Source organism: Hippocampus bargibanti, linkage group LG12, assembly GCF_051943395.1.
Source record: "Hippocampus bargibanti isolate YZ-2025 linkage group LG12, ASM5194339v1, whole genome shotgun sequence".
Taxonomy (NCBI): domain Eukaryota; kingdom Metazoa; phylum Chordata; class Actinopteri; order Syngnathiformes; family Syngnathidae; genus Hippocampus; species Hippocampus bargibanti.
This window is the reverse complement of record NC_142745.1, coordinates 1,249,548-1,273,467: the sequence shown is the minus strand read 5'-3', so window position 1 is coordinate 1,273,467 and position 23,920 is coordinate 1,249,548. Positions and strand designations below refer to the sequence as shown.

Sequence of the window (23,920 nt, the reverse complement as noted above, 5' to 3'; positions counted from 1 at the left end):
CACGGACAGATACATTCCGTGTCCCGGAAGCAGATTGTTTCGTCACTTCCCGTTTCGTCGCGACACGTGTGGAAATGCGGATGTGTATTTTTATCGTCACGTTAAAAAATCAACAAGAGCCCAAGATAACTTATTAGTGAACAATGTTGGAGCAACTGGGACTGATCGGAACCATCCAGGACGACGAGCAGTGTCCGGAAGAATCCGACAGCGAGTCCGAGCATGAGGTGAGGAAGGCCGGCCCCAGAAGCCGAAGTCTCTCCGGCGAAGGTACACTTTGTCGTGGAAGAACCGCTCAGAAGAAAAGTGGAAAATTTGAAAGAAACGCTTTGCTACACAATTGATTGATTCGTTTTTGTACCCCTAATTTTTGAGCTGAGAGAGAAATGGACGATTTGCGGGCTCGTTCATGGAGGGTTACCGATTGTTTGTGGATCATTTTGAAAAACCACCGACACCTAAAATGTTGTTAAAACAGATGAAATTAGCATGAAGATTGATTTTGTTGCTGAAGTTGTAACAACCGTGCGTACCAGGAAGAACCAATCGTGCTGAACCGGAAGAAGAAGTTTGGCAGCCAAAGTGGCAGCACCAAAGACTTCAACCATGATTTTGTTTTTGGAGAACGGGACGTGTTGGACACCGGAGACGACTGGGCCATGGCCGACGTCATGAAGCAGCTCAAGAAGAAGGTACGCACGTCTCTGTCTTGTCACCATATTAAAAGTGTTTCCATTAACATTTGGATTTCTTGCAGAGAAATCTCACCACTTTGGACCAAAAGATCGAAAAGGTCCGGAAAAAGAGGAAGGCGGAGGTACGTCCCGAATAGTCTTCCCGCCTGCTTCTGTTTTCAGGCCACTGAGTTGAAACTTCCTGTCCACCGTGCAGGAAAAAGCGTCTGTGGGTGAAGAAGACTCTCTAAAGAAGAAAGAAACACCTGAAGAAGACGACGAGGACGTGAAACCTGGTGACGAGGACACAGAGGACGAGGATGAATTCAATTCTGCTGACGAAAAAGTTCTCACGCAAGCCGGTAAGCGGTTTTCATTATCCCATTCCGGGTTACGGTTTATTCATGAAAATTATGGTTTCCAATAAAAACAAGGCAATAATCATCAAAATAGTAAATACTCTCCGTTGAATCAAAACACAAGATCGCTATGTACCATATCTAAATTTAGAACAGGCCATCGGCACAGTGCTAGCTGTTAGCTTCCTTTAGATGAATTGCGCATGCGTCACCGTCTACACAAAAAGTATGAAATCTAAAAGAAAACTACAGTCGTTTTCACGAGGAATACTCCCAAGCATTTCCAGGAGTTACTTTGGTCAAGTAAAGGTGAAAATGACGCGAGTTTGTCATTGGAATTTGTTGATAGCTATTTTTGTTAAACCACAGGAATGTAGGTTAGATGTGCATATTTAAAGGACAACCGACACCTCCGGACAGGTTGCGTCCATAATTTGTCAAATGACTTCTACTGAGCGCATTTGACAAAGATTCCAGCGCATATAGCTATACTTTACCTTTTAAGACTCTTGCTGAATATTCATGAAGTCTTGTTTTCGAGTTGATGACGATGCCCTAAGTGACGTCACGCAGGGAACGCCCCTGACCGAGAAAGCAACACGCAATGCATTTTGTGTACTTTTTTTTGGTCTGAAAACACCTTGTTGATGGCGAAATTAGATGGAAAACGACATAAATAATGCAATGGTGAATCGTTGTGTGTGGCAGCCACTGGCGGTAAGACGCATAAAGAAGGTGTAAGTTGACACAAATTCCCAGCAGACAAATCAGCCCATTTCCAACGGAGCTTGTGCGCCATCTTGTGCTTTTTCATCACTTTGCTGCTGTGAAATGTAAATTTCTCCACTGTGAGACTAATAAAGGCATATCCAATCCAATTTTCTGGGCGCTACATTGGAGTCCAGACGGCTCGAATTGATACGGAAGGACTTCTTGAATCGATTGCAAACATTTATGCTTTCCTCTTCGGAACGATTTGAATCATATTCATAACTGGATGAGTAACAAGAAAGCATCTTCTCCCAATCTGAACTCCCTGAAGCCATTGTTTTGATTCTGGAGCAAAGCAGTTTGTGACCTAAAATGACGTCACAAACAAGGGGGCGGGACTTCCTAAATCTGCCCAGTTCCGAGCTCATTTTGTGGCAGTTTTGGGACACTTGAAGTCATTTTTATTGGTGTTTTGCATTTGATTAAAAATATCATTTGGCTATTTTAGATGCTATAAAACGTTTTTTTGTCAGTTAGGAAACAAAAAATGGTGTTGGTTGTCCTTTAAATAAATATAAATAAATATATACATACATATATTAATGAATAAATAAATATGACCGACTGGACCCCGGCATATTACTCTGCTTTTCTGCTGTCAAAGGTTGGCGGGTATGTCTTCAGTTTTGCGGCTCACTTGCTGTTTTCTGCCGCTAGATACGCTGAAGGAGAAGCAACGTCGTGGGAGGAAGAGGAAAGCAGACGAGGAGGCAGAGGTTTAAAAAAATATTTCGTATAGGCCAATGGGCTCGAGGGGCCGTTATGAATTTGGGGAAGCCATCACATTGTTTCAACCCCTCCACGTATGACATACAGAGCGCAGAAAAAAATGATCAATAAATAGTTTTCACACCTGAAGTCAAGAATAATGACTGTTATTGTGCTTTACATTCGACAGTTTGAAATTTTGCTTCTGACTGTCGCGGGCATCGTGCAATTTCACAAGTTTACTTTGTGTTCGTGTTTAATGAGAGGAAAAAGAGTCTTACCACAAAACATAAAACCATATTTTAACCAAATTCACAACAGGGGTGAGGACTTTGAATGTAGCCATTCAGAAACCTCACTCCTGCTGTTATTTCAGTTTCAAGTCCACTTTTTATTTCTTTGTTTTTAAAGAAGTTGAAGTGGGAAATGGGGTGACATTTGGTGTTCAAATGGAACACTAGTTCTTCTCTAAACTTGTGGTCCTCACTCCTTATCTGCAGTTGTGCGGACCTCACAAAACCATTGAAACAGGAATGTGTGTGTGTGTTTACTGCCTCTCCTTATGTACATCTGTGTGTGTGTGTTCAGGTGCAGTCATTCCACGAAGACGCGTCGCAGTTTGATGACACGCTCACCTTTGACGATATGAACCTCTCCCGACCAATCCTGAAGGTAAACTTGACGGGCGACGCCGTGGATGAGGGTGAAAAAAAAAGATTAAAAAAAAAAGAGTACAAACGGGAAAAATAGTGCAGTCTATCGAAACACACCAAGTTTGTTTCTTGTGGGCCGTCTGAGAGCTCAATCGTTGAAAGTCGGCAAAAATGAACAAATTAACAAATCTATTTGCTATCTAGCTGGCTGGCCAGCTATCTAATAGCTATGTAGCTAGCTATCTAGTACCTATATAGCTGTCTAATAGCTATCTAACTGGCTGTCTGTTGGCTAGCTAGCTTTCTTTCTATTTAAGTTGCTATTTGAGTTACTTCCGGGTTGACTGAATGCTGGCGCGTGTGGCTGCCGCTGCTCACCCGCAGAAAATGTTATCCCCTGACTGTAAAGTGACCTTGGGAGTTTTAAATGAAATGTATTATTTTTATTATTTTTGTTATTATTATTATCAATCAGTGTGACTGTAGTCGGTCAGTGTCTTAGAAGTGCCACTAGAGGGAGCCCATGAGTAGCGCACTGATAATAATAATACGTAATACATTACATTTTTTGACTCGATGCTTTCTAAAGCCGAACGGTTCAAGTTGTGCTTCCTCACCAATGGGTTTTGGCGTCTGTCGCAGGCCATCACGGCGATGGGCTTCAAACAGCCCACTCCCATCCAAAAGGCGTGCGTTCCCGTCGGGCTCCTCGGCCGAGACCTCTGCGCCTGCGCCGCTACCGGCACAGGTACGCTAGCTGCCGGGCACAATCTAAGGAACAAATGCCATTTTCTTCTTCTTCTTCTTCCTTCTGCTCACAGGAAAGACAGCCGCCTTCATGTTACCCGTATTGGAGCGCTTGGTTTACAAGCCCAAGACGTCCCAGGTGACCCGGGTGCTGGTTCTGGTTCCGACGCGAGAGCTGGGCATCCAAGTGCACACGGTGGCACGGCAGCTGGCCCAGTTCACCTCCATCACGACGTGCCTCACCGTCGGTACGACTTTGCCGGCGAGCCCTGTGCGCATATACCCAACGGACTCTTTTTGCGGGTCCGGCCTGTGTCATGTGTCTGAATAATAATCATAATCATGATCATGATGATGATAAAGATAATAAGAATAATAATAAGAAGAATAATAATAATAATAATGATGATGATAAAGAGAATAGAAATAATAATATAATATAAAATAATAATATAAAGATACTAATATAAAATTATTACTATAAAATAATAACAACATAAAAATAATAATAATAATAATGTAAAAATAATACACAAATAATAGTAATATAAAAATAATAATAAAAATAAAAAATAATACATTTCATTTATAAGTGTCTTTCAAAACTCTCAAGGACACTTTACAGTCACAGGATATTTTTTTCTGCGGGTGAGCAGCGGCAGCCACACGCGCCAGCGTTCACTCAAGCCGGAAGTAACTCAAATAGATAGAAAGCTAGCTAGCTAGATGATAGATAAAAATAATGATAATAATAATAAAAATAATACATTTCATTTATAAGCGCCTTTCAAAACTCTCAAGGACACTTTACAGTCACAGGATATTTTTTTCTGCGGGTGAGCAGCAGCAGCCACACGCGCCAGCTTTCACTCAACCCGGAAGTAACTCAAATAGATAGAAAGCTAGCTAGCTAGATGATAGATAAAAATAATGATAATAATAATAAAAATAATACATTTCATTTATAAGCGCCTTTCAAAACTCAAGGACACGTTACAGTCACAGGATATTTTTTTCTGCGGGTGAGCAGCAGCAGCCACACGCGCCAGCTTTCACTCAACCCAGAAGTAACTCAAATAAATAGGAAGCTGGCTAGCTAATAGATACAGTAATGTAATAAAGGCATATCCAATCCAATCCAATGTGTGTGATCTATCATATGACATTTGCAACAGCAATGACCTCACCGCTCCTTTGGACTTCTCTGTAGGTGGTCTGGACCTGAAGTCTCAGGAGGCGGCATTGAGGGCCGGTCCGGATGTTCTTATCGCCACCCCGGGGCGACTCATAGACCATCTCCACAACACCCCCAGCTTTGAGCTCACGCACATCGAGATCCTCATCTTAGACGAAGCGGACAGGTAGTGCCGCGACGCAAAGCCTGCGCGGCAAAAAAAAAAAATGAGCAAAAGGACACCAAAAAAAAAAAACATTGTTGCAAAGTACAGTAAAGTCTGGTTATATCGATAGTACTGCTTATAACGATACTATTTCTATGAACTCAAGGAGAAAATTACATGCCCGCAGGATCGGATATATCGATAGTCCAGTTAGATCGATATTTTTTCCGACTCCCGAGAATATCGATATAACGAGACTTTACTGTATAAAGGATTTTTTTATTTAAGGAAGTACCTAGCACAAATGCTCCCTTGCTTAATTGATGGTAAATATCCCTTGCTGAAGAGTTTGCTCCAGTTGTCGTTTGTCGTCATGGTGCACAATGCAATGTTTGCGTTGCGGTGTCTGCTCAAAGCCACGTGGACTCCTCTTGCTAAGCGGCTTTCAAAACTCTCAAGTACACTTTTCAGTCTGGGTATAGTCCGAAGCTCGAAACAGGCTTCTGATTGGCTGCCGTGCCGTGTATGCAAATTACCAAACAAAGGTTCGTTCTATACCATGACTGAAAAGTGTACTTGAAAGCTTAGAAAGAGGAGTCCAGGTGGCTTGTAGCGGTTTTCTTGTAGCTTTTGCTTTTGCTTGTTTGATTTGAAAATAATCTTTCTTTTTTTTTCTTAAAGAAGTTGTCGGCCACCCGGGCCGAGACGTTTTGAAAGTTGTACGTCCGACGTAAAAGTTGTACGCCGCAGACGTTATTTCAAACACTGCCTGTGACGTGTCGCCCTTGGAACGAATTAGTACTGTACGGGGGATACTGACACCCCTCACCCATAATCAAAGATTAACTGTCGAGCGAGCTAATCGGCAAGCTGTTTGTTTGCCCGTCAGAATGCTGGACGAGTACTTTGAGGAGCAGATGAAGGAAATCATCAGGATGTGCTCGTACAACAGGCAAACCATGTTGTTCTCCGCCACCATGACGGAAGAGGTATCGACCCCGAGTTCCCGCACCGGCGTCAAAATCTTCCCAGCGTATCTAAGCGCCCTTTCTACCGTCGCCCAACAGGTAAAAGACCTGGCGGCCGTCTCGCTGAAGCAGCCCGTCCGGATCTTCGTGAACAGCAACACCGACGTGGCTCCGTACCTGCGACAGGAGTTTGTGCGGATCCGAGCCAACCGCGAGGGCGACCGCGAGGCGGTGGTGGCCGGTTAGCGTCGTCGCTTCGTGTCGGATCCCGACGCTGCCGCCGCGTCCTGACCGGTCCGCCGTGTGTCTCAGCTCTGCTCACCAGAACCTTTCAGGATCACGTGATGGTCTTCACGCAGACCAGGAAGCAAGCGCACCGACTTCACATCCTGCTGGGACTCATGGGGCTCAAAGTCGGGGAGCTCCACGGAGAACTCAGCCAGAACCAGAGACTGGAAAACCTCAGGTGAAGAAGCCATCGATCAAGACAATCTGATTTTTGAGGGAAAATGACCATGAGGACTTTGCGCAGGCGTTTTAAGGACGACCAGATTGACATCCTGGTGGCGACCGACGTGGCGGCCAGAGGTCTAGACATAGACGGTGTTAAAACGGTGAGAATCAGAATCAGAAAACCTTGATTCGTCCCACAATGAGGACATTTGCAAACGGGAGCGGACCACTCACATACCCCACACTCATCAAGGTCATCAACTTCACCATGCCGTCCACCGTCAAGCACTACGTCCACCGCGTGGGTCGCACGGCCAGGGCGGGCCGTTCGGGACGATCCGTCTCGCTGGTTGGCGAGTCGGAGAGGAAAACGTTGAAAGAAGTAGTCAAGTCGGCCAAGAGTACCGTGAAGGCCCGCGTGCTTCCTCCAGGTGAGCTGCTGGGAACCATGTTAGGGCAAAAAACGTTCTTGTCGCCAAACTGCCTTGCTTCCGTTACAGATGTCATCCTCAAATTCCGAGACCTTATTTCCAAACTGGAGAATGACGTTGAAGCTGTGGTGAGGCTGGAGAAGGAAGAGAAAGAGATGGCTGCCTCAGAGGCCAAGGTACACACACACACACACACAGATTCCTGTTTCAACGGTTTTGTGAGGTCCAGATTACTCCAGATAAGGAGTGAAGACCACCGTCGCTGATAAGTTTAGAGAAGAACTAGTGTTACATTTGAACACTAAATGTCACCCCATTTCCCTCTTCAACTTCTTTAAAAACAAAGAACTAAAAAGTGGACTTGAAACTGAAATAACAGCAGGAGTGAGGTTTCTGAATGGCTACATTCAAAGTCCTCACCCCTGTAGTGAATTTGGTTAAAATATCAAATTGTATAAAAAGGGGCGCATCATTGCATAAAACCACAAGGTTCGAAACTTGTGAAATAGTCTGGAAATTACAGTCGTTATTTGTCTACTCATTCATTTATTTGTGTATGTGTTTCAAATGAACGTGTAGCTGAGTGTGGCCCAGAAGCGTCTGGAAGGCACCGCCACCAACGAGGCTCAGCGAGTTTGGTTCCAGACGCAGCAAGAAAGGAAGCAGAGCCGCAGTGAGTACAAGTACACACACCCGCCCGGGTCGGCCATTCATCAAAACGTTGTCCTGATTTGTGTGTGTGCGCGCGCAGTAAAAAAGGCGCTGCAAGACTTTGACTTGGCTCTGCGAGGGAAAAAGAAGCGCGCCAAGTTTATAAAGGACAGCAAGAAGAAAAACATGACGGTCAGTGTCACCATATGCTCAAATTGTACTTTGTGTGCGTGTGTTTGTATGACTAGTCCTGTGAGGACCACTAACATTTTATATTTTTGACAAGTGAGGACCTTTTGGCCGGTCCTCACAAGTAGTTCATTCTAAAAGCTTCTAGAGGGTCTATATATACACATCTGTTGAAGTTTCAGAGAGGTCCTCACAAATTCACCCAAAATGATTTTTTTGGTGTGTATTTTCATTTCACTTGGATACACACACTTTTTACTCACTGTGTGTGTGTTTATGTGTGTGTGGTTAATGAGAGGAAAAAGTTCATACCACAAAAAGTAAAATTATACTTAACCAAATTCACTACAGGCGTGAGGACTTTGAATGTACCCTTTCAGAAACCTGACTCCTGCTCTTATTTCAGTTTCAAGTCCACTTTTTATTGCTTTGTTTTTAAAGAAGTTGAAGTGGGAAATTGGCTGACATTTAGTCTTCAAATGGAACACTCGTACTTCTCTAAACTTGAAACAGGAGTGTGTGTGTGTGTGTGTGTGTGTGTGTGTGTGTGTGTGTGTGTGTGTGTGTGTGTGTGTGTGTGTGTGTGTGTGTGTGTGTGTGTGTGTGTGTGTGTGTGTGTGTGTGTGTGTGCGCACAAATACACACACACTGTTCAGGTAACATCCCACTTACGACCGAGTTCCGTTCCGACCAAACGGTCGTAAGTCAAAATGGTCGTAAGTCGAAATCCAATCAAAATTCTGAATAGAGACTCTGGGGCTAAATGACCGGTAACCTCTGGTGCCATCACACGGTCAATTGTTATGCGAGGATGAGATGCTGGTCGGCTGGCCTAAATTGTCGTACACGTTAGCGGCCTGCTAGCGCGTTGCGGTGCCAGGCGTAGAATTAACATTTTAAAAATAGGGTCTGGAGGTCGCGGTCGTAAATCGAGCTGGTCGTAAGTCGGATGTTACCTGTATATATTTTGGAGTTGAGCGTACCAAGGGTTTGCACACCACAGGCGGAGGAACGCGCTCAGTTTGAGATCCTCAAAGCACAAATGTTCGCCGAGCGAGCCGCTAAACGCGAGCGCAAGCCCAAGAGAGCCCGAGCCATGGCTGAGGACGAAGACCAGGCGCCACCTAAAGGTAGGGAAAAGAACGAGTGCCTCTTGAACGCACCGTCGTGCACCCTGCTCACCTGCCGTATTTGTGTGTGGTTGTGTGTGTCTACAGCCAATCAGAAGGGGAAGAAAGGAGGCAATGCGGGACACAAGTCTGCCTTCGACAAAGAGTTGACCAACATCAGCAACAAAGCCATCAAGCAATACAGAGCGGGGTGAGAGTCCAATTCTTTTCTGACTCGGTTTGACAATAGAGCATTTAAAAAATTAAGATTTCATCAAAAAATGATCAAAACGATAACTGAAGCGACACCATTTTTTTTTTCCCCTAATTGACATCAGAAAAACGTTTTATAGCATCTCAAAAGACGCAGGCTGATATTTTTAGTCAAATGCAAAACACCAATAAAAATGACTTCAAGTGTCCAAAACCTGCCACGAAATGGCGAGATTCAGAAAGTCCCGCCCCCTTTTTGTGACATCACGTCAGGATACTCCTTCACAAACTGCCTCGCTCCAGAATCAAAACAATGGCTTCAGAGCGTTCAGATGCTTTCTTGTTACTCATCCAGTTATGAATATGATTCAAGTAGTTCTGAAGAGGAAAGCATAAATGATTGCAATCGATGAAAGAAGTCCTTCAGTATCAATTTGAGCCGTCTGGACTCCAATGTAGCGCCCAGAAAGTGCACAAGATGGTGCACAAGCTCTGTTGGAAATGGGCTGATTTGTCCGCTAGGAATATGTGTCAACTTACACCTTCTTTCTGCGTGTTACCGCAATTGACTGCGACACACGACAATTCACCATCGCGTCATTTATGTAGTTTTTTCCTTCTAATTTTGCCATCAACACGGTGTTTTCAGACGAAAAAAAGTACCCAAAATGCATTGTGTGTCGCTTTCTCGGTCAGAGGCGTTCCCTCCATGACGTCACCAACTCGAAAACTAGATTTCATGAATATTCAGCGTGAGTCTTAAAACACAAAATATAGCTCTATGCCGTGGAATCTGACTTTTAAAAAGTAAAATATAGTTATATAAGGTGGAATCTTCGTAAAATGGCGCTCAATAGAAGCCGTTTGAAGTGATTTTACAAATTATGGACGCAACTTGTCCGGCGGGGGTGTCGGTTGTCCTTTAATGTTGTTGCCGAGATTAATTTGGGAATCAATTAATTGTCGTTTAATCGGTTACTTTTTCGACAGCTATGACATGTGCTGTAAGTCTACAAAAACATTTTTCAACACAGTCATAATGCGTTAATAAATTATTATTGTTTTATTATTCAGGCCGTCCTTCGCAGACAGAAAACGTCTGGGTATGGACCGAAAGCGTTCGGGTGGTTCCAGGTACTTTTATTTTCTCTTTTCTATCTTTGTGTGCTTCTTTTATTGTAGATTTATCTCCTGTTTTTTTTTCCTTTTTTTAATTTTTCTTTTCTTTGTGTTTTTTCTTGTTTGTCAATTAGGTTCAAGAGGAAGTGAACAGAAAACATGAAACGTCATTCGCTTGTCTTTGGTGTTTTGAAATAAAATTAAAAAAACTTTTTGGTGTCTTTTTTTTACACCCACGTATTTTATCTGACTTGATTTTAGTGAATGGCCATGAAACCATCCCGTTTGACCCTCATATTATGTTGGGAAAAAAAATAACGTTATGTTGTGGATCATCTATACCCGTATGTAAATTAATAGGTTACATCAGCAACAGCTGTTTCTGACATGTTATCAACATATGTGAAAACAGTGAACATATTTTCTATCCCATTGGGATATTTTAGAACTGTTTTGAAGAAAAGGCTATCCAGTGATTTAGTCAACACAAAAATAGAAACGGGTAAATTTGACCTCTTAACATAATACGTATGAGGATTAAGAAATCATCTTGTAAATAACATCGTTTAGCGTCGTTCATATATTTTTTGTGGAGTTGCAACACCCCCTGGTGGCGAGTTTATTATTGCACTTTGGTTTTTATTTTGTACGAAAGTCAATTGATTAAATAAACTCAATGTGAAGAGCTCGGTGATTGGAGGTATTAAATACACGTTTAATAAACATACTTTGGCTTATAACTGCCCTTATAAATTATTAAAATTCCCATATAAAAGTTGATGTTCTCCCTACATTCTTTGAAATTAAAAAAAACGCTAACAAGCGGAAATGCAGGCAGTTTAACGCGCATGCGCACGTTATGCTTTTATCAATACGACCGTATATATAATTTCGTGTATATATACAGTACATATATACATGTATATAAAAAATATATGATTGAGGATTACTTTTGCAAGTTTGCCGTGACAATAGTAGCGATCAGCGGCAACATTGCTACCAGCATTTTTGACAAACTGAATTTTAGCCAAAATGGTCAAAACCATTTTATAAATGGTTATTTATAATATTATAAATTTACTATAAATTTAATACACAAGTCGTTTTCCTCCGGTGGAGCTTGCCGTAGGCATGTGGAGTCGCTGTACGCATGCGCAGTACATATGAGGGACACATTCGATGTGATTGCCCCGCCTATTACCTCGCGACAACCAATCAAAGGTCATAATGCAAGCCTGTGTTTGAATATTCATATTGTTTCGCGGGGTTTCTCTACCACGTGACTGTTTGGCGGGAAAGAGAAGGGCTACGAGAGAGAAGCACAACAGGATCAATGGCGGTGAGACCCTTTCCGTCTTCGCACTTTCTTATTTTTATCTGTCATAGGAAGTGTTTAGGGTTCACGTGTGAACAAAGATGTTATGTGTCGCCGACTGGAGTTTGGGCGTGTGGGGAAAGTTGGTCAATAATACGTGGCGATTTATCGAGGACGAAATGTCCTCAAGTTATTTTTAATGGACGTTCAGTGACACTCGTCAGCGTCTCTTTGTTCCGTCCAAAGTGGCGACGTAAACGAGCTCGCTCACAGATTTGTCTTCAACCAAAATAATCGCAGACATTTTAAATCTCACGATTTGGTCGGGAGACTCCCGATTTTGAGCACAATATTCACCATAATTTGTCAGGCGAAACAAAAGAAAATGTAAAATAAACATACATTGTTATATTAATTGAATGTATAAATAAACAATGAAAGCATTTTTGTGTTATACTTACTTCTAATTTACACCTTTGTAACGCTCACATTATTTTAACACGCACCACAGAGTCGCGATTACGAAAATTCCCCAATTTATGATTTCTGAATGTTAACATATTGTCATTGCATTTTTGTGAAGTGCGTCATGGTTTTTGGTGAGATTTTCCAAGCTATGCAGTTTATGTTGACGTATTACACGTTTCCTTCCACGCTGGTTCTTGACATTTCCGAATATGACAACGAGAAACGGGCAAAACAATGATTGAAGTTTACGCTCTTTTTGCTAACACTACCGTTTATCAAGGCGAGTAAGTTGTATTTTTATAACTCATAGAAGTGGTTGAATATATATTTGTCTCCATAATTGCCAAGTTTCAGGCAAAAAGAAGCGTTAGCATATATATTTCTAGAGCTCGCAATTTATTCAGTGACAGCCATTTTTGATTTCTGACGAAAATCTGCCTGCATTCGATCGTTGATATTTGCTCATTTATATTTTGAATCTTTTCTTGCTTTCCAATAGTACCTTACTCGTTAAGATCTGCCAAAAATTAAAGTTATGATAGTTTAAACTAAAATAAAGAGCTTGGTCACTGGTTTTCATTGTTTTAACTGTGTAATTACAGGCACGAAATCCCTTCATATTTCCAAAATTAAAAATTCCATTATTTCCTTATTATTTGTCATAGAACAATAATCTATACATCATTTGAAAGCTATTTAAATGCACTTTTATATGGTCTTAGAAAATGTGTGCTGAATTATTATTAAAACATTTTGTCACATCCCTAAATTGTATGTAATCGTTATCGATATCGTCGATACTCCACTTCTTCATCTAAGTGTCCATGACACCCCCCCCCCCCCAAAAAAAAAAAATGTTTCTGTGGTGGGGGGGGGGGGTACCTTCGATTTGTGTATAAAAATGTGTTAAATACCAAAAGAAAATCTAATATTAGTTCATGTTCCATTGGAAGGATTCATCTGAGTCTCAGCACATGGGCGCCAGCAGCCCCGAGCCGCATTCCAGGAGGGGAGACATGACCTCCAGCCCTGGCAGAGACCTACCCCCCTTTGAGGACGAGTCCGAAGGCCTTCTGGGGGATATCACTCTGCCCGGAGACGACGACGACGAGGAGGAGGATGGTGATGGCGAGGAACTTATCGGGGATGGCATGGAACGGTGAGGAGCACTGCTGCTGCTCATTGAGTTAAATAAAGTTAATTGCGGCATGTTGTAAATTGTAGTTTAATGCCAGCCTCTTGTCGCAACATTTCACGTTTCCAACTTGGTGGACTTTTGCAAGGGTTTGTAGAAACGCTAATGGTCATTCGTAACTTTTGTGCGGGACTGCCACAGTGACTATCGGGCAATCCCGGCGTTGGATCGCTACGAGGCAGAAGGTCTTGACCTGGATGAGGAGGACCTGTCCGAACTGTCCCCGGGAGCCCGGGCGGCTGCCGAGGAGGCCATGAGGAGGCGCGACCGCGAGCTGGGCTTCGGCAATCGTCTCAGGAGAGGCCTGCTCTACGGTCAGACACTCCCGCCCGTCACGCTGCACTGCTCTTTGTGACTCTCTTGTCCTCTTTTAATGCTAAAGGGAGGATGTGGAGTACAGTGATACCTCGGTTTACGAAACCTTTGGCTTACGAACTTTTCGGTTTACGAACGTTAAATTTATGAAAATGTTATCTTGGCATCCAAACTATTTTTCGGGATACACACGGAGCTGCAACAATGAGTGATGTGTCGTTCGCGAAACAGAACACAATTGATGAGGAACTAGATAAAATGATGGCAGAGAAAGCACCTACAAGGGATCATTCCTCAAAATGTTGAAAGAAGGTTATATTCCTCATCAAGTGTCATCAATGACCATCACAAAGGTAAATAAAACCACTTTATTAAACAGTACAGTTGATTTCTTTTATTATAATACAATAGCACATTTATTATACATAAAATAAGGTATATTTTGTGTCATTTTAAGGCTTAGAAAAGTAGAAAATTATGTTTTATGGGGACCTGGGAACGGATTATTCTCATTTTAATGGTTTCCAATGGGAAGTTAATTTTTGGGATGCACACTTTTCGCCTTACACACTCTGTCTGGGAACCGACTAAGTTCGTAAGCCAAGGTATCACTGTAATTGTTTTGTCTGTCATTTGCATGCCTGATTTTTGTCTGGGTGTTTCTTTGCCTTCCTCAGATAGCGAGGACGAGGACGACGAGCGTCCGGCGGCGCGTCGGCGAAGGCTGGCCGAGCGAGCGGCGGAGGGCGCCGCCGAAGGTGACGAGGAAGACATGATTGAGAGTATTGAAAACTTGGAGGATATGAAGGTCAGTTCCGACGGCGCCCGGCTGCTACGGCCGCTAACCTTCGGCGCACTCACCTTCCTCCTCTTCCTCGTCAGGGTCATACGGTGAGGGAGTGGGTCTCCATGGCCGCCCCCCGCTTGGAGATCTACAACCGTTTCAAGAACTTTCTGCGCACGCATGTGGACGAGAGCGGACATAACGTCTTCAAGGAGAAGATTAGCGACATGTGCAAAGGTGACGATCTCATCTGGGTGTGCGTCTGCAAATACAGTGATACCTTAGCTTACGAACTTAATTGGTTCCCAGAAAGTGTGTGTAAGGCGAAAAGAATGTATCCCAATTTTTTTTTCCCATAGGAAATCATTAAAATGAGAATAATCCGTTCCCAGGTCTCCATAAAACATCATTTTCTACTTTCTAAGCCTTAAAACTACACAAAATAGACCTTTTTTATGTATAATAAATGTGCTATGGTATTATAATTAAAGAAATAAACTGTACTGTATAATAAAGTGGTTTTATTGACCTTTGTGATGGTCGTTGATGGCTTGATGAAAGGGTTTCATCAGCATTAAACACTTGATGAGAAAGCGTTTTAATTTCTTCAACCATTTTGTAGTTAGTCATTTAAATGATCTTCCTTTTGTCTGCTCGTGCAGAGAACAAAGAGAGTTTGGGGGTGAACTACGAAGACCTCGCCGCCAGGGAGCACGTCCTGGCTTACTTCCTTCCCGAAGCCCCCATGGAGATGTTGAAGGTAAACCGGAAGAAACGACATACTGTGATACCTCGGTTTACGAACCCCTTGGCTTACGAAGTTTTCGGTTTACGAACGTTAAATGTATTAAAAATTTTACCTTGGCGTGCAAACTATTTTTCGGGATACATACAGAGCGCCACAATGAGTGATGTGTCGTTCGCGACCGAGCCCTTTCTCCTAGCTAGAAAATGGCAGCTGACTGTTTTTGTCCTCTATTCCCCGCCCCCAGTCTTCGGTTAAAGCCACGTGATTGGTCAAGAATGCAGCGTGGGGGGGGGGGGTTAAACATGAAAGAGACAGGCGGACGACAGAGAGAGAGTGAGAAAATGGATAGAAAACAATGAAATTTGGACTCATTTCAACTTTCATTGTCATTTTAATGATTTCCTATGGGAAATTAGTTTTTGGGATACACACTTTTTGCTTTACATACTGTCAGGGAACCAATTAAGTTCGTAAGTCAAGGTATCACTGTACCTTCCACTCACTACTCAAAGCTAACCTTCATATGTCTGCCCCTTCTTTCATTCCTTGACCCCCCGACCCCCTCCCACCTGTCAGGTATTTGACGAGGCGGCCAAGGAGGTGGTGCTCGCCATGTACCCCAAATACGAACGCATCGCCCACGAGATCCACGTGCGCATTTGCAACCTGCCACTGGTGGAGGAGATTCGCTCGCTAAGGTGAGGGCAATATCTCGGCTCACTGGAGGTGGTCGATTGTCGATGAGTGACAAATTAGAGCACTTCACACTTGAAATGTAATTAAAATGAAGGAATTAAAATCACCATAATTTTCTAACTAAAAAGCGTGCCTGATTATAAGCCGCACCCGTTACATTTTTAACGGACCCCTCACCCACCCCATCCCCTTTCAAATTGCTGCTGTGGACTGCAAATGTCGCCATTGTGTGACGAATAAAGGTTTTCTGATTTTGATTCTGATTTTTCAGGCAGCTTCACCTGAACCAGCTTATCCGCACCAGCGGTGTGGTGAGCAGTTGCACCGGCGTGTTGCCGCAACTGGGGATGGTCAAGTACAACTGCAACAAGTGCAACTTTGTCCTGGGACCCTTTTTCCAGTCCCAGAGTCAAGAGGTCAAACCGGGCTCGTGTCCTGAGTGTCAGTCCCAGGGACCCTTTGAGATCAACATGGAGGAGGTTGAGCCACGATGTTACGACGATTTTTATTTTTAGTGCCCCCACTTCATCTGACTTTACTTGAAATTCCTTCAGACAGTCTACCAGAACTACCAGCGGATCACCATCCAGGAAAGTCCCGGCAAGGTCGCCGCCGGACGTCTGCCGCGCTCCAAAGACGCCATCCTGCTCGCCGACCTGGTGGATAGCTGCAAGCCGGGCGACGAGATCGTGAGTTGCGCCGCCTGCGCAAAATCTCTCCGCCGAGCGAACACGCCCCAAAACCACTTTGTGCTTTTCAGGAGCTAACGGGCATCTACCACAACAACTATGACGGCTCTCTGAACATGGCCAATGGCTTCCCGGTGTTCGCCACGGTCATCCTGGCCAATCACGTGGCCCGGCGGGACGATGGCGTGGCCGTTGCTGAGCTGACGGATGAGGACATCAAGGCCATCGTGGCTCTGTCCAAGGATGAGTGCATCGGAGAAAGGGTGAGCAACAGCTTTAATCGCTCATTTGTCCTCTATTCCCCGCCCCCAGTCTTCGGTTAAAGCCACGTAATTGGTCAAGAACGCAGCAGTGAGGGGAGGTGGTTTAAATATTAAAGAAACAGGCAGACGACAGTGAGAGAGAGTGAGAAAATTGATAGAAAACAGTGAAATTTGACCTTGTTTCAACTTTGATAGTTCCAAGGCAGAGTGTAGACTGCAAGGTTAAAATATCGCATCAATCAGGCTCCACAAACAAACCGCACAAGCCATCTGTACAGTTGATGCGAAAAGCTATCAACCCAGCTAAACAGAACACAATTGATGAGGAACTAGGTAAAATGAACGCAGAGAAAGCACCTACAAGGGATCATTCCTCAAGATGGTGAAAGAAGGTTACGTTCCTCCTCAAGTGTTTAATGCTGAGGAAAACGGACATTCCATTCCAACAAGCCATCAACGACCATCACAAAGGTCAATAAAACGACTTTATTGTGAAGTACAGTTTACTTTTTTAATTTAATAAAAGCACCTACAAGGGATCATTCCTCAAAATGGTGAAAGAAGGTTATGTTCCTCATCAAGTGTCATCAATGACCATCACAAAGGTAAATAAAACCACTTTATTAAACAGTACAGTTGATTTCTTTTATTATTATACCATAGCACATTTATTGTACACAAAATAATGTATATTGTGTGTAGTTTTAAGGCTTAGAAAATTATGTTTTCTGTGGACCTGGGAACGGATTATTCTCATTTTAATGGTTTCCTATGGGAAATTAATTTTTTGGGATACACACTTTTTGCCTTACTGTCTGGGAACCAATTAAGTTCGTAAGCCAAGGTATCACTGTATCTCACAATCACAATGTTAATTTTTGTTGTATGTCCAGATCTTCGCCAGTATCGCGCCGTCCATTTACGGCCACGAGGACATCAAAAGAGCTCTGGCTGTTGCCATGTTTGGAGGCGAGGCCAAGAATCCCGGTAAAATCCTCGCCGCCCCTGATCGACCGCTCGTCAACTACTTGAAGACTGGTCGCCCGTCTCACCATCGCGTTCCTTTGTTCAGGTGGTAAACATAAGGTGCGAGGCGACATCAACGTGCTTCTATGCGGCGACCCCGGGACGGCCAAGTCGCAGTTCCTCAAGTAGGACATATAACGCAAGATGTGCGCACGTGGGGCATATTTGTTGCTATGATGTCACTTCCTGCGCACAGGTACGTGGAGAAGGTGGCGAGCAGGGCCGTATTCACCACGGGCCAGGGCGCCTCCGCCGTGGGTTTGACCGCCTACGTCCAGAGGCACCCGGTCAGCCGCGAGTGGACCTTGGAAGCCGGGGCGCTCGTGCTGGCTGACCGCGGCGTCTGCCTCATTGACGAGTTTGACAAGGTACGCAACACGCCTGGCGGTGCCACGCGGCATCCCGTCAAGGGTTAACACGCGTGTGGCATTCGTGTAGATGAACGACGCCGACCGCACAAGCATCCACGAGGCGATGGAGCAGCAAAGCATCTCCATCTCCAAGGCGGGCATCGTCACCTCACTGCAGGCCCGATGCACCGTCATCGCCGCTTCCAACCCCATCGGTAAGGTTATGTGCGCATTCACCATTTCACCTGCTCGACATTAAACGACAACCGACAACCCGGACAAGTTGCGTCCATAATTTGTACAATGACTTCTACTGAGCGCATTTGACAAAGATTCCACCGCATATGGCTATATTTTACATTTTAAGACTCGTGTGGAATATTCAGGAAGTCTTGTTTTTGAGTTGGTGACGATTCCTGACGTGACGTCACGGAGGGAGCGCCCCTGACCGGGAAAGCCACACACAATCCATTTTGCGGTACTTTGTTTGGTCTGAAAACTCTGTGTTGATCCGTGTTGATGGTAAAATTAGAAGGAAAACACATAAATAACGCAATGGTGAATCGTTGTGTGTTGCACCAAGAGAACTATTTGATATTCGCTGACACAAATCCCCAGCAGACAAATCAGCTTATTTCCAACGGAGCTTTGGCGCCATCTTCTGCATTTTCTGGGTGCTACATTTCTGTCCAGATGCCTCAAAATGACATGGAAGGACTTCTTTAAGTGATTGCAAACATTGATGCTTTCCTCTTCAGAACTATTTGAATCATATTCAAAATTGGATGAGTAACAAGAAAGCATCTTCTCTCGCCATTGTTTTGATTCTTGAGCAAGGCAGTTTGTGAAGGAGTATCCTGACGTGATGTCAGGAACAAGGGGGCGGGACTTTCTGAATCCGCCCAGTTCCGACCTCATTTTGTGGCAGTTTTGGGACACTTGAAGTCATTTTGATTGGTGTTTTGCATTTGACTAAAAATATCATCCTGCGTGTTTTGGCTATTTTAGATGCTATCAAACGTTTTTTTTTTTCTGATGTCAGTTATGAAACAAAAAAATGGTGTCGGTTGTCCTTTGAGTGGTTGTTTCCCTTCCAGGTGGCAGATATGACCCCTCGCTGACTTTTGCTGAGAATGTGGACCTGACCGAGCCCATAGTGTCACGTTTTGATGTCCTGTGTGTGGTACGAGACACAGTGGACCCCGTGCAGGTACACCCGCAACGCACGTGCGCCAGTTCTTCTCTTCTCGTATGGACCTGAGCAAAGACAATACACACAATAAAAATAGTGCACACAAAGTCACACATAAATTAGATTTTAATCATCTAAAGCAATTTGCACAACATCAAGTGCGCATGTGGGTGTGCACGCTGGTCATAGTTGCACTCCCTCACCCACACTATTGTCATTTTTTTTTTTCTTTCCTTTTTTAACTTATTCTGTTTTGGATATATTTGGGTTTATTTATTTTTTAATATGGAGTATTGGTCAATAGAGTTTTTTTTTTAAAGAATACAACTCTAATTTAATGTAATATGTACGTATTTTAATTTTTTTGCTATTTTTTTGATTAGTTTGGGTTTATTTTTTATTATGCAAGATCATACATTTATTCATTTATTACAATTGCAAGATTTAAAAAAAAAAGTACACAACAATTTAATGTGAGCTGTTATTGCAGTTTTTTCACTTATTTAGTTTCAGATTTATTTATTTTTTTTCTAATATGGAGTATTTGTCAATAGCAAGATTAAAAAAACAACAACACTAATTTAATGTAAGCTGTCATTTCTTTTTTGTTGGTTTATTTTTTTATAATGGAGTAATTTAATTTAGTTTCTTTTTTTTTTACTTATTTGGGTTTGTTTATTTTTTAATATGGGGTATTTGTCAATAGCAATATTAAAAACGTACACAACAGTAACTTAATGTAAGATGTCATTTCGGTTTTTTAATTTTTTTGTACTTATTTGGTCGCAGGACGAGATGCTGGCTCGTTTCGTGGTCGGCTCCCACGTCAAGCACCACCCCAGCAACAAGGAAGGGGGCGTGGCCTTGGAGGAAATGCTTTTGCCCAACTCGTCCAACGTGGCGCCCATCCCTCAGGACCTCCTCAGGAAGTACATCATCTACGCCAAGGACAGGGTGGGCGGAGCCTCCGGCTGTCAATCGCGTTTCTGTCCCTGCGGATTGATAGTTACGTCCTTGCTTTTTGTTGCAGGTTCATCCCAAACTCAACCAGATGGACCAGGACAAGGTCGCTCGCATCTACAGTGACCTGCGTAAAGAGTCCATGGTGAGACGCGCACTTGAAACAAAACTCGCTGCTGACACAGGAACACGCACGCAGTCACCGTTTAAAGCGTCCGTGGCGTCTCCCAGGCGACGGGCAGCATCCCCATCACGGTGCGCCACATCGAGTCCATGATCCGTATGGCGGAGGCTCACGCCAAGATGCATTTGCGCGACTACGTGATGGAGGACGACGTCAACATGGCGGTCCGCATCATGCTGGAAAGCTTCATCGACACGCAAAAGTTCAGCGTCATGCGCAGCATGCGTAAGGTATGACGGCAATATAATTTAAAGGACAACCGACACCGTTTGTGACAGTTTGCTTCGTAACTGACATCAGAAAAACGTTTTCGAGCATATTTAAAATTGCATTTTCTGTGTAGCTGACTCTCGTTTCTATTTATAATTGTATTTTATTTATTGCATTGTATTTGTGATTATATTTTATTTATTATAATACCTATGCTTGTCAGTGACTGAAAAGTGTACTTCAGAGCTTAAAATGTAATGTATTATTATTATTATTATTATTATTATTATTATTATTATTATTATTATTATCTAAAATAGCCAAAACACGCAGGCTGATATTTTTAGTCAAATGCAAAACACCAATAAAAAGGACTTAAAGTGTCCCAAAACTGCTTCAAAATGACCTCGGAAACGGCGAGTTTCAGAAAGGTCCCGCCCCCTTGTTCGTGACATCACGCCAGGATACTCCTTCACAAACTGCCTTGCTCCAGAATCAAAACAATGGCTTCAGAGAGTTCCGATTCGGAGAAGTTGCTTTCTTGTTACTCATCCAGTTATGAATATGATTCAAATACTTCTGAAGAGGAAAGCATAAATGTTTGCAATCGATTAAAGAAGTCCTCCCGTGTCATTTTGAGGCGTTTGGACTCCTATGTAGCGCTCAGAAACATTATTTATGTTTTTTTCCGTCTAATTTCGCCATCAACACGATGTTTTCAGACCAAAAAAGTACCCAAAATGCATTGTGTGTCGCTTTCTCAGTCAGGGGCGTTCCTTCCGTGACGTCACGTATGGACTCGTCACCAACTCGAAAACAAGACTTCCTGAATATTCAGCACAAGTCTTAAAACGTAAAATATAGCTACATACGGTGGAATCTTTGTAAAATACGCTCAGTAGAAGTCAATTTTACAAATTATGGACGCAACTTGTCTGGAGGTGTCGGTTGTCCTTTAAAAAAATCCACAGGAGGCTAATATATTGCCCTGGTTCTTCTGCGCAGACATTTTCTCGCTACCTGGCGTACCGCAAGGACAACAACGAACTGCTGCTGTTCATCCTCAAGCAGCTGGCGGCTGAGCGCGTTTCCTACCAAAGGAGCCGTTATGGAGCGCGCGACGACACTGTCGAGATACCCGAGAAGGATCTGCATGACAAGGTAACCAAAGCCAACTGCTACCAAATGTTAGCATCCGCCATCAATTGCCACTTTTTAACTCATTCACTGCCCGATGATGTGTAAAAATGTCTCCTCTCCAGTGCCAGGGTTTTTGTCATTTTCACTCAAATTGCAGGACCCATAGACTATTGAAGACTACAAGTAATAATAATAATAATACATTTGATTTATAAGCGCCTTTCAAAACTCAAGGACACTTTACAGTCAGTCACAGTATCAGTTTTTTTTCTGTGGGCGAGCAACGGCAGGCACACGCGCCGTTGTTCACGCAACCCGGAGGTAACTCAAATAGATAGGTAGCTTTCTCGCTAATACGTACAGTAATAATAATTCATTTGATTTCTAAGCGCCTTTCAAAACTCTCAAGGATACTTTACAGTCACAGGATCAGTTTTTTTCTGTGGGTGAGCAGCAGCAGCCACACGTGCCAGCGTTCCGTTCCCTCAATTTGGAAGTAACTCAAATAGATGGAAAAATAGCTAGCTAGCTAATAGATACAGTAATAATAATAATAATAATAATAATAATAATAATAATACATTTGAAATTATAAGCGCCTTTCAAAACTCTCAAGGAAACTACAGTCACAGGATCATTTTTTTTCCTGTGGGTGAGCAGCGGCGGCCACATGCATTCCATACACTCTGTTTCCATCAGAAAAAAGTGTTAATTCTTAAGTTATGTGTCTGGAGTTATCTGAGCTTGAAATGGGGGCGGTTGTACAATATACAATACATATTGATTGATATAGCGCTTTAACAACAGCTGTAGCTGTAATAAAGCACTAACATGGACAAAAGGGAAAATGCTGCCCCCTCCTGGAAAAGAAAAAAAACACTGCCAGAGGTCCGACCAGCGCTTTATCTGCACCCACATAAGAGAAAAAACAAACAAATTTGGGAATGGCGCTTCACATCACACTTTTAACTCCTGAATAAATTCGGTAATGTCAGCGTATGAGTTAATGATAAGCCTAAATACTTGTAATGTTTGTGGCTAAATGCTAACATCAAGAATTCTGGTGCAAGTTGCTACGTGCTTAGCTAACGTTGCCCAAAACGTGTCTTATAGGCTCGTCAGATCAACATCCACAATCTGTCTTCGTTCTACGACAGTGAGCCGTTCCGCACCAACAGGTTCACTTACGACGGCAAGAAGAAAGTCATCGTGCAGCAGTTCTAACAAGAGACAAAACAAGCGACTTGTAAATAAGTGTACATTTTTTGTTACACCCCCTTGTTCTCCATTAAACATGACTTCTTTGTACATGTGTCGGATATTCTTTCGTGGCAACATTCAGATTCATGACAAGCACGAAGGGAAGGCGTATTTGTCTTTTGAGTTGTGTGGTGCTTGTCTTCATTTAAAGGACGACCGACAGCATTTTTTTTTTGGTTCCTAACTGACATCAGAAAACAAAACACACAGGCTGATATTTTTAGTCATATGCAAAACGGCAACAAAAATGACTTAAAGTGTCCCAAAACTGCCACAAAAAGAGCTTGAAACTGGGCAGATTCAGAAAGTCCCGCCCCCTCATTTGTGATGTCTCTATTGGTTACACACTGCCTTGCTCCAGAATCAAAACAATGGCTTCAGAGAGTTCGGATTCGGAGAAGATGCTTTCTTGTTTCTATTTATAATTGTATTCTATTTGTCGTGTACTATTTGTAATTGTATTTCATTTATTATAGTATCTATGCTTGTCTGTGACTGTAGTGTCCTTGAGAGCTTTGAAAGGCGCTTAAAATAAAATAAAATGTAGTATTATTATTCCATCCATTTTCTGTACCGCTTATTCCTCATTAGGGTCGCAGAGAGTGCTGGAGCCTATCTCAGCTGTTTTCGGGCACGAGGCAGGGGACACCCTGAATTGGTTATTATTATTATTATTATTATTTTAGTATGAGGTGGACAGCATTAATTTGAAGAATGCATCTTGGGTTGAACCTCCCAAA

General features: G+C 43.1%; 2 protein-coding genes across 2 annotated transcripts; both read left to right on the top strand.

The window, feature by feature from the left end:
• Positions 1-44: 44 nt before the first annotated feature.
• Positions 45-10,597, top strand: ddx27 (DEAD-box helicase 27). The gene is made up of 21 exons (XM_089010854.1): positions 45-227; positions 537-692; positions 758-817; positions 892-1,036; positions 2,462-2,520; positions 3,101-3,184; positions 3,808-3,913; positions 3,987-4,160; positions 5,123-5,273; positions 6,142-6,241; positions 6,320-6,461; positions 6,533-6,686; positions 6,753-6,834; positions 6,927-7,104; positions 7,174-7,280; positions 7,684-7,777; positions 7,856-7,947; positions 8,948-9,074; positions 9,162-9,264; positions 10,341-10,400; positions 10,520-10,597. Exons 1-21 carry the CDS (start codon positions 144-146, stop codon positions 10,533-10,535), a joined length of 2,274 nt encoding a protein of 757 aa, XP_088866980.1. The 5' UTR covers positions 45-143; the 3' UTR covers positions 10,536-10,597.
• A 1,086-nt stretch (positions 10,598-11,683) lies between these two features.
• mcm2 (minichromosome maintenance complex component 2) lies at positions 11,684-23,228 on the top strand. The gene is made up of 20 exons (XM_089009994.1): positions 11,684-11,724; positions 13,122-13,327; positions 13,505-13,677; positions 14,356-14,486; positions 14,561-14,699; positions 15,125-15,222; positions 15,787-15,908; positions 16,178-16,385; positions 16,461-16,595; positions 16,667-16,858; positions 17,752-17,845; positions 17,931-18,009; positions 18,081-18,252; positions 18,323-18,449; positions 19,332-19,444; positions 20,216-20,380; positions 20,457-20,531; positions 20,618-20,800; positions 21,786-21,941; positions 23,034-23,228. The coding sequence occupies exons 1-20, from the start codon at positions 11,719-11,721 to the stop codon at positions 23,142-23,144; spliced, it is 2,685 nt and encodes an 894-aa protein (XP_088866120.1). The 5' UTR covers positions 11,684-11,718; the 3' UTR covers positions 23,145-23,228.
• Positions 23,229-23,920: the final 692 nt, after the last annotated feature.